This window comes from Dama dama, chromosome 3, assembly GCF_033118175.1.
Source record: "Dama dama isolate Ldn47 chromosome 3, ASM3311817v1, whole genome shotgun sequence".
Classification (NCBI taxonomy): Eukaryota; Metazoa; Chordata; class Mammalia; order Artiodactyla; family Cervidae; genus Dama; species Dama dama.
This window is the reverse complement of record NC_083683.1, coordinates 43,492,942-43,506,127: the sequence shown is the minus strand read 5'-3', so window position 1 is coordinate 43,506,127 and position 13,186 is coordinate 43,492,942. Positions and strand designations below refer to the sequence as shown.

Here is a 13,186-nt window from a genome sequence, read left to right as displayed (position 1 = left end):
TGTTAAGTTTTATCATCAAAGAGTGAAGTCCTCTCGTGTGACAAAGGATGAAACAGTGGCCCTGGTCCAGGCAGAGTGCCTCGGCTGGGTCTGGAAGCAGCTCCACTGAGGTGGGCAGCAAGGGAGGCAGTGAGACAGCCCCCACCTGTTCGTTCTCCTCTGGTGTTTGGGAAAGTCTGAAAACGCCCCCCATCTCAGCCGTGCTAAGGACTCACTTCGTCCAGCAGCAATGAGGGGCCAGCGAATCCGCCCAGAACTCCAGGAGTGGTGGTAGTGGCTACAGAGCCAAGTACCAGAGACGCCCTGCTACTGCCCTGAACCCTGGAGACCGTGTTCCTACGAGATAAGCACAACCCCTATACACACTCCACAGAACCCACCCACACCCATATACACACAGCACACCCTCCACGTGCAAACAGAACACACACACCCTTTACATACTCCACTGTATATCACATAAACACTGCAGGTAAATGGGTGGGAAAGAGTGGCGAGGAGCCGTGGGGTGTGGTTTAGACTGTGAGTGGAGCCAGGAAGGGGACATGAGTCCATGCCAAGTCCCTATCCCATCTTGGCTTCTAGAAACTGTGGGTGTGACACACCCAGCTGCTGAGAATGGACTCTAGATCTCTGCAGGAACTTCCTGCGTCCCTAGGGATTCCTTGTCCCCAGGTGCTAAGGAATGAAGATGGTACAAAGGCATCTCTGGCCACCGAGAAAATGCCATGTGCCTGGTTGAGGAGTTCAGGCCTGAGAACTGGATGGTCCAGGGTTCGAATACCTGATTTTTAATTAGGCCAATTACTTGGTGTCTCTGGGCCTGATCCTGATGCCAATCACCTGTGAGGTCTAGAGAAAGGAAACCCTCCTCATCTTCCCACCCGAAACCTGCTCTGCTCCCCAACAAAGTTTGCTGCACAGATAAAAGTCAAGTGGGGTATTTGAGACCAAGGCATCAATGAGTTTTTCAGCAAAAATAGTCTCTCTGGGAACAGCCTGGAGGAGGCCAGACTCTCCTCCACATGGCCCCCCACCCCAGCTTCTGATCCCAGAGATCCCAGAGAGAGGCCTCCTGACAACCTCTCTCCCCACCTCACAAACAAGGGGTGCACACAGCATAGCGGGTTGGCAGAGCCAACTGAAGCTTTATTCTGAAAAAAGATACTCGAATTGGATTTATTCTGAAAAAGACGCTTACGTTGGCTTTTAGTTGGGGTCATGGGCAAAAGGGGCAACCCCAGGCAGTCGACTCCCCCCAGGTGTGGGCGGAGGACAGGGGTGAAACCTCAGGTCTCCCATGCACATGCTCCCCCGCACAACTCTATCTGCGGGAGCCAGTGAGCGGGGGAATGCTGGGAGGGACCGCAGGAGCCTTTCACTTAGACAGGACATCAGAGGACTCAGACACCAGCTTCCCATCGCGGGTCTCAATCTTCTTCACAACCACAGCCTTGGAACTGGTGCGGCTGAAGGAGCTGGGGCCACCGCCAGAGCCCAGGCTCAGGCTGTAGTTGAAGCCAGGGGTCCCGTAGGACGAAGTCAGTCCACCTGGTGGGGAAGAGACAGCCATGTGAATATGCGAGGCTATGCTCACATCAGGTGCTATTCCCCTTATCTCCCTGACACTCCAGAAGTGGTCCCCAGGGGCCCTGGTTCACTTCTCCAAGATGATTGGGCGAAAACTAGGAGCAGGGTGGGACAGGGCTTTGCTATTAGCTATATGACCTTGGGGAGATGTTAGAGACGTGGGTTGAGTCCTAGATCAGGAAAATCCCCTGGAGGAGGGCATAGCAACCCACTGCAGTATTCTTGCCTGGAGAATCCCATGGACAGAGAAGCCTGGTGGGCTACAGTCCGTAGGGTCGCAAAGCCTTGGACATGACTGAGTGAGTGAGTACACATGCACGCATGCGTGTGACCTTGGACAGGACATTTAACTGGGCCCCAGCTTCCTCAGCTGTATTAGAGGGAACCATATAGGAGCTGCCCTCCTGCCCTGGCCCCCAAGACGAGGACACTCACCTGCGTAGCCACTGGTGGTCTTGGTGTGGATACTCATGTTCTGCATCCCAGACTCCAGCCTGTACCCAGAGGACACATGGAATATCAGGACCAACCCTCGGCCCTGAGGACCCAGGTCCCATCTCCCGCACTCCAGAGATGGTGCACCAGGGGTGGTCAGAGAACCCCCACACCTACCGGCTCTCCTCGCCCTCCAGCAGCTTCCTGTAGGTGGCAATCTCCACGTCCAGGGCCAGCTTGACATTCATGAGCTCCTGGTACTCACGCAGCTGCCGTGCCATGTCCTGCTTGGCGTTCCTCAGAGCGGCCTCCAGCTCAGCCAGCTTGGCCTGAGCATCCTTAACAGCCATCTCACCACGCTGCTCAGCATCAGCGATGGCAGCCTCCAGGGAAGCCCTCTGTGGGGGGAGCGGACAGGTAAGCAGGTAAAGCAGAGTTTGGTTGCTTCCTCTCCTTCTCCCCCTGCACCCACTCTCCCTTTCCCCTCCTTTAGGGACCCCCTCTCCATGACCTGGACTAACCAACTCCACCCGCCTTATTCCAGGAAAATGTTAGAGGGGATTTTCTTCATGGTCCAGTGGTTAAACATCTGCCTTGCAATGCAGGGGATCGATCCCTGATCAGGGAACTAAGATCCTACATGTCAGCTACCTACTCTCAGCCCACAAGACACAAGAGAGTGCACGTGCCACAACTAAGACTCAAAGCAGCTGAATAAATAAAATTTCTTTTAAAAAAAGGAAGAAAATGTTACTTGTGAGTGAGACTCAGGAAGCGAAATGGGGGAATATGAGCAGCTTCCAGATCCCTCCTGCACACACTTCTCACCTGGGATGCTATACAGTACTATCCCCACTCCCAACAGGACTAGATCTCTGCTTTCTAAACCCCTTAAGACATCTGATATATAAGCACCCTGATTTATAAGACAGATAAAGCAAGCTTGGGGAACCCATCCTAGACCTCCAACCTACCTGCCCAGCCCCCTGTGACCCCTGTTTTGACCCCTCAGCCTTCCAGAACAGTCTGGACTGTAGCTACCCCTCCAACTCCCAGGATCCTTTCCCCAACCCCCAGACACCTCACTCCTTTCTGTACTATCTCCTCCCACCCAGAGGTGTCCCAGGACCCTCTCCCATCCCCAGCCCAGCCCATACCTGGCCTTTGAGGCCCTCGATCTCTGCCTGGAGACGGCTGATGTTCCGGTTCATCTCAGAAATCTCCGTCTTCGTGCGACGGAGGTCATCCCCATGCTTCCCAGCCAGTGTCTGAAGCTCCTCATACTGCAGAGGTGAGACGAGGAGTGAGGTTGAGAGGGGACCCCTGGTCCCTCCGAGGAGAGAGTACCCTCAGCCAAGTCACCAGAGCCCAGGTCATCTCACGCCCACCGGGCTCCGTACCTCTGAGCCTGGAACATCCCATCCCTGTCCCCCGGCACGACTCGGCAGCCCTACTCCCAGCAGGCAGAGTTTGAAATCTCGCTTTTCCCCCAAGGAAGGACTAGCACCCAGCACTACCCTAAAGGGGAGCAGCCGCTTGTGACCTGCTCCTTACCTTGATTTGGTACATGGTCTCGGCCTCAGCCCGGCTGCGGTTGGCGATCTCCTCATACTGGGCCTTGACCTCAGCGATGATGCCGTCTAAGTCCAGGTTGCGGTTGTTGTCCATGGACAGGACCACGGACGTGTCAGAAATCTGAGACTGCATCTCACGGATCTCCTGTGGCAGGAAGGGGAGGAGGTGAGGCCCTGGCCCTGCACGCAAGAGTCCCTTCTGTAGAAGGGCCTTCCACAGAGGACAAGACAGTTAGGGCGGGAGAGAAGGCAAAGTTCCTAAAGAAGGAAGATGGGTCAAAGACCTGGAACTTGGAGGGAAGTAAAGATGAAATGAGGCCAGGATAAAAGGAAATCCGGCTTTGGGTGAGAAGCCAGAAGGGCAGAGCCCTTCCACACTCTCAGCTACCAGTATGATGCCCCCCCAGAGGGCTCCCGTACAGCCTAAAGGATCTATCTAAACCCTTGGGACAGACCAGGTCTGAGATAGCCAGGTCACCACTCTGCATTATGTATGATGACCTTGGACAGCCTCTTTTAGTTCTCTGAGCCCATTTTCTCATCTGTGAATGGGGTAGTAAACCCTCCCTCATGCAGGGAGACAGAACATAAAGGACATCCATGCCAGGTTACTATTGGCAGTTGGAATTATTCCGGGTTGGGCCCTTGTCTGTTGGTGCACTGGCGGGGCTGGAAGGAGCCTCTGACGGGGCCAAGGAACTCCAGTCTCCAGCAACTAAGAACGTACCTCTTCATACAGTTGCCTGTAGAAGTTGATCTCATCAGTCAGCCCCTCCAGGCGGGACTCCAGCTCGACCTTGTTCATGTAAGCTTCATCCACATCCTACGGGGTGGGGAGAGGGGAGCCGAAGCTGAGTGCCCACTCCTGACTCCAAGCCGGGGACACCCAGTGGCCTATACTTAGAACTTTCTAACTGCCTTCCCACCTCAATGATCCAGTCCTGTCTCTGCCCCACCACACCTGTATTCCCAGCCCTTTTACCTCAGCTTCCTGCACATTCCTCCTCCTCCCGCCTCTTCTCCCCCTCCCCCTCGTCCTGGAAGCCTTCTATAGCTGGACCTCCAGTTCTACTGCTCCATTTTCTTAACCATGTCCCAACACCCATGAGTGAAGTCGCTCAGTCATGTCCGACTCTTTGCGACCCCATAGACTGTAGCCTACCAGGCTCCTCCCTCCATGGGATTCTCCAGGCAAGAATACTGGAGTGGGTTGCCATTTCCTCCTCCAGGGGATCTTCCCAACTCAGGGATCAAACCCGGGTCTCCTGCATTGCAGGCAGACGCTTTAACCTCTGAGCCACCCATAGTTTTGTCCAAATGCACCTAACTCTGTCCTTCTATGTTCAGTACCTAGGAGGCACCCAAATTTTGTCCCATTACTTAGAAACATTTAAGAACAGAAAGCCTCCAGCCTGAGTCTCTAAGCACCAGCCTTCTGTGTCTGGTGGGGGGAGGGGTGCTCCCTCACCTTCTTGATGATGACAAATTCATTCTCCATGTCTGTGCGCTTTTGGATTTCTTCCTCATACCTAATAAGGCAGAGACATAGAATCAGAGGATGAAAGGGAAAGGTGAGGTTGCCATGAGTCTTTTGAGGGGGGCAAGAATATCTAGAAAATTCAATTAATGGAAATGTAAAAAGATGTGAGATGGTTGTTGGTCTGGTCATTCTGCCCCAACCAGCTACTGTCTCTCCAGCCTTACCCCACGCCATCCCCAGTCAGTGAGGAAGCCTAGAGCAGGAAGTGTCTCTCCAAACCCACAAATATATATTGGATTAGGCATATGAAGAGAGCTAGTAACAGTGACTGACATGAGACCTTTGACAGAACTTTCTGGAACGTGCAGGAAATCAGGGATAGGGAAGAAATGGGGCCAGGGCTGTTAATATACAACAAAGGCCTGTTGGCTACCTCTGTCTCCCATCTTAGATTTACTATGTAAACTCTAGAAGATAATTTGTTGTCCAAATCAAGACAGTTCTGCGATTGAAGGGGGAGGGGAAGTGCTATTAACAGTGGACATAAACCTACAGTGTCCTGGGGTCACCCTAATTATATAGGACTGCACTGCCCAAAAAGCAGAGGGCCTTGGGTCTGAAACCTCTGGTCCCAAGGGGCGAGGCAGGGTGCGATGATTTCAGTTGGGGAGGATGGAGGCTCACTTGGTCTTGAAGTCCTCCACCAGCCCCTGCATGTTGCCAAGCTCTACTTCCAGCTTCAGCTTCTCCTGGGCCAGAGTTTCCAGCTGCCGACGGAGGTTGTTGATGTAGCTCTCAAACATGTTGTCTATGTTGCTCCGGGCAGTTTTCTGCTGCTGCAGGAGGTTCCATTTGGTCTCCAGAACCTTGTTCTGCTGCTCCAGGTGCCGCACCTGTATGATGGGGCAGAAAAGTCCACAGTCACATCAGGCCAGGGCTCAAAGTCTGGCACACAGCAAGCACTGTTTTCCCTTAATACACTCCCCAAGCAGTTGGGTCTCCAGAACTCCATTAGTGCTGGGCTGCAGGGAGATAAGGGGGTACATGGTTGGAAGTAAATATCTAGGAATTATGTTGAAGTTATACTTTCAGGAAAAAAAATAGGTACTATTGACTGAGATTGTATATTACAAATCAGTAAAAGTAGCCAAGTTTTGATTAACACTTTTCATGATTGAAAGAAATATAGATGGTTCATATCAAACAATCATGATTATTCTTTGGAGTGGCTTTGAGAGACTCATAGATTACAGGGAAACTTCAGTCCTACAGTCTGGAAAGCACTGGCCAGAAGACCTAGGTTTTAGCCTAATGTTGCTACTGATCTTGAGTTGCTTCCCCTCTCTGAGCCCAGGTCTCCTCAACCCTGCAATGGCCTAGAAGATCTCAGGCAAGCCCTACCCAAACACCATCTCTGTGCCGAAGGCACTTTTAGCAGGATAAGAGGGTAAGCAGGGTAAGCAACTAGGTAAATCTGTCTGCAAACTGAAGACCCTCCTCCCCACAGCCCTCTCTTTAAGTTCTCCAACATCCAACCCCACCCTACTCCATCCTGAATCCACAATCCTGTTTTCCTGTCCAAAACACAAAGGTCCTAGGTTTCTTGGGTTCGAGGAATCCAGATTTTATGATGAAATTAAGCCATGTTGGAAGAGAAATTTTTTTAATGAAAGAATAATAAACTGGTTCCAAGAAGAGGAATGCTTTTTTTTTTTTTTTTAATTAACCCAAAGTTGGAACTACTTTTAAATTAGGAGGACTTGGAAGAGAAGTTTGTCTTAAGAGTTTGGTTCAGATCCAGCAAATTCATCTCTGTAAATCCCTTTCTTCCCCAGCTCATTCTGTCCCAAAATTATAAAAAATAAGTAATTATAACATTTACCCTTATTAGACTGCTTAATGTAGGCCAAGCACTGCTAAGCTCTTACATACATTATATGCTTGAATAGGCAAAACCTCTTGGATTTAAGGGATTAGGGAGCCCATTTTGTAGATGAGGAAATCAGATTTAGCAAGTTAGTCCATCAAAGGAAAGGGTAGAGCACTGGGGACCTTTGGCCTCTGCTTAACTACTCACTGGGAAGACCCCAGAGCTAGAAAAAGGCAGTCAAGAAGTCAAGTCAAGGGTCCTTAAGGCCAAGGAACCATCAAGCCCTCCCCAAAAACAGGGGAGGACCGGTTTCCCAGGGGACTCCAATTCTTAAAGGCGCCAATCTGCCCCAGGATTTCCCTCCTTCCGTTCCCACAATGCCTCCCAGGAGCCAGTCAGCAGAAAGGAACCCGTCCTCCAGCGCCGGGGGCCCTGGGGCCTTAAGGGAGCAACAACCCCTCCCAACCCCAGGCTGCAAAACCCGGCCTGGCGCCTTCCCTGGGAAAGTGGAGCCAGCTCATTGGGGCGGAGCGGAGGAGGGAAGAGTGAGCGGTGGAGGGGAGAGGGGCGTGGGCGGATAGGCGCCTTATCTGAAACCATAAATCCTGGGGTTTAAAAGGACGTGAAACGCGGGTAGAGTGTCCCACGCCCTCAGACTTTGAATCCTGCATGGGCTTTCCTGAAGCCAGTCCCTGGCGTCCCACCCCACCCCACTCCTACCCCACTCCACCCCGACACACCCCCACCCCCACCCCCGAAACCCCAGGTGCTAAGTGCTCCCCAGGAGACTAGGAGCCCGTCTCCAGCCTGCGGCCTCTGCCCCTCACCCCTCCGTGGGGGCGGGTCTCTGCCCCGCCCGGCCCCGCCCACAAGGTCAGCTCCCGGGGCCCTGGCCAAGTTATGACTCATCTTGATGCCCCCAACTCTCAGATCCCTGGGACGCCAAAGGTCTGGATCAATATTTGCCTGCTTGAATCAAGACTGCTGCTTCCTTCTCCTAGAATCCTATCAAATTCCTATTTTTTTTTTTTTTTTTTAAAGCACAGGAGCACTCCTGGAAAGGCCCCTGGGGCCCGGATAGGGAGAAGGGTGATCCTGAGAGAGGAATTCCCCTCCCACCCGAAGCTAAACACCTGGAACACTTCGAGGCTGAGAGCTTTACAGACTTGGGGTGAGATGGGCGAGTGAGGCAGGGGGCCCCCAAGATTTAGAGTCAGAAGCCTCTAAGATCCCTCCCTATCCCTTCCCCTGCCCAAACCTAAGTGCGCAGAGGGGCCAAGTCACTGGTTGGAAGGCAGAATGTTGCCAGAGTGGGTGGAGCCCAGCAGGACACCAGTGAGGGGCTGGAGATGTGCCCATGGAGGGTGGGGTGACCAAGAGAAAGGGCTGGAATCCTGGTCCAGCCCCAGGCACTGCCAGCCACGCAGAGGGGAACCCTCACCTTGTCGATGAAGGAGGCAAATTTGTTGTTGAGGGTCTTGATCTGCTCCTTTTCCTGGGTGCGGACGGCCTGGATGTTGGGGTCCACCTCCAGCTTGAGGGGGCTCAGCAGACTCTGGTTCACGGTGACAGCTGTGATGCCCCCCAAACCTGGGGCCCCACCGTAGCTCCCAGCCACACCCATGCCGGTGCCCAGGCCGCCCCGAAAGCTGCTGCCGCTGCCCACTCGGGAAAAGGCCGAGGAGCTGATGCGGGAGCCGGGCCCACTGGTGTAGGAGCGGCTGCTGAAGGACCTTGGGGCGGAGGTAGACACCTTGTAGGACTTCTGGGTCACCCTGATGGACATGATGGAGGCTGGAGAGGAGGCGAGGAGGCCGGAGGCGAGGAGGCTGAAGCTGAGTAAGAGTCGAGGAGTTGAGAAGCTGCTTCTCGGTGGGGTACAGCGCCCCGATGGCCTTTTATAAAACAGAGCCCAGCCCATGAGGAGGGGATTGGCCTTGTAGCTGAGTGGCTAGGCCCTGAGGGGGGCAGGGCCTAACCTGACACCTGCCACCTACAGGCCGGACTCAGGTGGGGGCAGCAGAGAGCTGCTCCCACCCCGGAGCCCACGCCTGCACCACCCTGGAGCCCAGGAAAAGGCAATTCTGTGAATGTAAAAGTGCAAGCACTCTCTGCCAGCCTCTACAAGCTCCCTGTAACAGAGCTTGCCCGGGGCTGCCCAGCCACTGCAGCCCCAAATCCTGGGTCTTATCTCCTTCCCTTCCATGGGAAATAAATGCACAGACTGGGGAACAGGGCCAGCAAGGGACCCCTGGCATTTGAGTCTCCTCTGAGCAGCCGATACTCCAAAGACACCACCCTGTGTTCTTTCCTCCACTTCGTGTGATTACAAAGGTCTGCCCAGGCTGGACACTTGGGTTCCAAATCATTGAACCTGAGGTCAACCATTTACCTGGTCTTTCCTCAGTTACTGCTGTGCCCTCAGCCCCTGGTGCAGTGCCAGGAGGCACTGGGAAAATATTCATGGAATGAATGAATGAAGGAACACACACTGTCTTAGCTATGGGGCTGTATGTGAAAGTTAAAGTGAGATCCATCCAACACAGTGCTTTTCCAGGACACAATGCCGTGGTGTCTTTCTCGCCTCCCAAGATCACAGGATTCTTGGGACTGAAAGGCACAGAGAAGGATGAACAAGAGCTAAAGGGCAGGCTGGGGGGAGGTCAGGAGAGAAGGTGGCTGCATCGGGGGCTTCATCTCATTGCTCATCACTGCTTGTAGGAGTCATTCCCATAGCCCCGAGTGGGTGAATCACAGGAAAGAGGCAAGACTGTGAGGTGGGGGTGGGGTGGAGAGCACCAACAGTGAGTCAACCAGCAGTTGCGTGGGCCCTCCTTCTCTTTCTCTTCCCCGGCCACCCCCCTGTCCCCCGCTGGCCATAGGAGAAGGAAAAGAATCCTTGCACCTGTCTCCCTAAACCCATTAAGAAAATGAGTCAGGAGAGCAGGTTGGGGCACCGCATGCACCTGCAGAAGGCTGGAGAATGGGAAGTTGAATAAGGCACTCAAGGCCTGGGTGGAGCAGGCTGTGGGTGGAAAGCACAAGTTTTGGGTCCCCAAGGCAGAGATTCCAGTAGCAATTACCTAATGGCTGGGGCTGGATTCTCTGATAGATCCTGCAGGGCATGAAATGGAGAGGAGTGGGTGGCTGTTCACTAGAAACCAACAGATTCCCTGGAGGAGAGGGACAGGCGGCCCGTAGCCCACAAGCCCTAACCAAGGTGACTGCTACCATGCCTGTCCCCAGGGCAGGTAAGTGAATGACTGTCCGTCCTTCTCCAGCAGGCATCCCGGGCACCCAGAGCACAGGCACAGAGACCCTTACAGAGGGATGGCAAGACCCAGAAACCCTCTCCCTGGGAGACAGACAAATCCCAAAAGACAGACATGCAGATAAGCCACCTCAGATCACACATACCAGACCATGCACACATACACACAAAAGAATGTACTCTGAAGTCCCTTCCGGAAAGACAAACCCAGAGACTCTCAGAGGGGACACAATGACCACGTCCCTTTCTTCCCTTCCCTCTTTTCTCTTCCCACCCTCCCCAGGCCTGGCGTCCTGCCACACAGAACCAGGCAGTACCTGTTTGTACCAGGCTCTCTCTCAGCCCCTTTAAACAATGCTTAGTTTTCCAAGGAGTGATGTGAATGCAAGATCCCCCCTCCCCAACAAACACCCACACCGAGCCGAGCTGAGAGACTTTGCTTTCCAGAGACCAAAGGGAGGGCTATGGGCCCGGTGCCAAACCAGGCACAGAGCAGGCGGAAGGAGAGAGGGAGGGGCTGGTCAGACAGGTATGGCAGCCCCGGGGAGGGAGGACCGGGCAGCTCCCTGTTTCTCCTCCCCCACACCGTGGTCCACACAGCAGACCTGGGCTCACTCAGAGGGGAGAGACCTTACCTAAAGTCCTGAGCACAGAACTGCAGCCCAGAGCCCTCCCCGAAATCTCAGCCCTCCCAACCCCAGCCCCAGCCGCCGGGTTCCCTAGTTGCAGGAGTGCCTTTTGTTTAAGATGAAGACAAAGTGGGCTACAAGGACCCTGTGGTTTTCAGGCTGTAAGAAGGCCCAGATCTCACCCAGGGGAAGTTCCTCTTTGCTGGGGCAGCCCAGAACAATCCAGGGTGGAAAGTGCTTGCTTCTTTCTCGTCAGCTCCCTATTGCCCAGAGCCCCAGCCAACCCCTCCCCCATGCCTGAAACCCAGCTTCAGATGCAAGAGAAGAGGCCGGACCTGTTGGTTCCCGTGGCCCCTGCCTGCGATTCCGGCTTGGAAGCAATAGAGGGAAACCCTATTGGTTCAGACGGTAAAGAATCCGCCTGCAATGTGGAAGACCTGGGTTTGATCCCTGGGTCAGGAAGATCCCCTGGAGAAGGGAATGGCAACCCACTCCAGTCTTCTTGCCTGGGGATTTCCATGGACGGAGGAACCTGGTGGGCTACAGTCCATGGAGTCGTAAAGAGTCGGACGCGACTAAGCAACTTTCACTTTACTTCACTTCCAGGACTAGGGCCAAGTTATGAGGGAACAGAAAATGGGACCAAGGTGGCCTGAGGGGACAACTTGTAAAGCTGTCTCTGGCCACTGAGGTCTGCACACTGCTTCCTACCCAACAAAAGAGAAAGTGTTTCCGGTGACTGCCCTACCCAGACCCAGATTCTACTCCAAACTGCCTTTCCTGGAAATCAGAAGAGGGTAGGAGGATATGCTCACCCCCTCCACCCTGATGGTGATGGTGCAGGATGGCACCAAGGAGGTCCGGAGGCCTCAAGTCAAGGCTGAGGGCAGAGATGGGTTAGCGGGGTAGCTCTTATCATAAGTCACTCACAGTCCTCCGAAAAGATGGTCTGAACACACTCTTCTCAGTGGTCAGGACTGGTGACACAAAAACATCTCACTCAAAGCAGCACTACTCAAAGAAGCCAAATGGAAACAACGCAAACAGCTACCAGTTGATGAATAGAGAGACAAAATGCAACATCCCTCTACAATGGTACACCATTCTCAGTAAAAATTAATGAATCACCCATACCTGCTACAATTCAGATGAACCTTGAAAAACATTATGCTGAGTGAAGGAAGCCAGTCACACAAGATCATTCATTGCATGATTCTATTTGTATGAAATGTCCAGGAAGAGGCAAATCTATAGAGACAGAAAGCAGATCCATGGTTGCCAAACTACCTCCAGGCTGGGGGGAATGAAAGTGATTGGTAAAAATATGGAGTTTCTTTTAAGGCTGATGAAAATGTTCTAAATTCAATTATGATGATCGTTGTACAAGCCTGTGAAAATAGTAAAAATCATTGAATGGTACATTTTAAATGGTTGAATTGTGTGGTATGTGAATTATAGCTCAATAAAGCTCTGTCACAAAAAAAGGCAATCCACAAAAGCATAAATCAGCCACATATATAAAGTAGGGACTTTGAGGACCAGCATAGGATTTAGGGGACAGAAGGGAAGATTTTGTTTAGATACTGAAGGTAGGTTCCCTGCCGCTAGGTTAGTGACCAGAGCAGAGTCTCCAAAGATCTGAAGTCACTTTAAAAGATTAGCATTTGAGTCTTACTGTTGACATGGAAATATCTGAGTTTAGTGCTGAGACAGCAAGAACAATTTAAGTGGAAAGCCACAGATGGTGGGAAAACCCATCAGTAAGCCACATCATGAATAATAAAGTTGACCTGATTGTTCATTTTTATGCCCTGTGCCTCAAGGCCAAAATTGTTCATAGTGCTCAGTAAATGGTGACTATTTGTCATTGTGATAAACACAGCTCTGATGATTAAAGCCAGTCCGAATGGGAATAGACTGCCTAGAGAGGCAACAAGCTCCTGTCCCTAGAAGTCTGGAGAACAAGGTGTGCTAACCAGCTGTCCTCTGGGTTCACTTTAGGAGGATTCCTAGCTCAGGCAGGGGTTTGGACTAGAACTTCCCAATCCTCCCGACTCTGAGAGCCTTGATCCATGTTCTGCTGTCACAGAACTTAGGCTTTGATCAGACAACCACGAATGTCCTCCAAACCGAACTTTTTATTTTGACAGAAGATGTAGTTAGAAATTATTAGAATGGGGAGAAAGGTAGGAAGGTAAGCCTCCTAATGGAGGAAAGAAGACAAGTCCACAGCCTGGAGATGATGAGGTCTCCAGCCTGCTCTGCCTTCTTTATACCCTCGTCTCCACTGATACCAAACTGGAAGCAGCCGTCTACTGGACAGACAGTCAAGTGTAG

The 13,186-nt window shown here is 52.6% G+C and overlaps 1 protein-coding gene across 1 annotated transcript; it reads right to left on the bottom strand.

Moving 5' to 3' along the window:
- Positions 1-1,160: 1,160 nt before the first annotated feature.
- KRT8 (keratin 8) lies at positions 1,161-12,030 on the bottom strand. The gene is made up of 10 exons (XM_061127365.1): positions 11,984-12,030; positions 8,391-8,844; positions 5,764-5,972; positions 5,068-5,128; positions 4,327-4,422; positions 3,580-3,744; positions 3,183-3,308; positions 2,203-2,423; positions 2,026-2,084; positions 1,161-1,551 (listed from the first exon to the last, which is right to left on the bottom strand). The coding sequence occupies exons 1-10, from the start codon at positions 12,013-12,015 to the stop codon at positions 1,379-1,381; spliced, it is 1,596 nt and encodes a 531-aa protein (XP_060983348.1). The 5' UTR covers positions 12,016-12,030; the 3' UTR covers positions 1,161-1,378.
- Between the last annotated feature and the right edge of the window lie 1,156 nt (positions 12,031-13,186).

Coding starts and splice junctions, on each gene's coding strand:
- KRT8 (XM_061127365.1), bottom strand. CDS start 12,015: ATGTTTTTCAAGGTTCATCTGAATTGTAGCAG. Junction 8,845..11,983: donor GTTCATCTGAATTGTAGCAG/GTATGGGTGATT, acceptor GTTTTATAAAAG/GCCATCGGGGCGCTGTACCC. Junction 4,423..5,067: donor AATTTGTCATCATCAAGAAG/GTGAGGGAGCAC, acceptor CCCACCCCGTAG/GATGTGGATGAAGCTTACAT.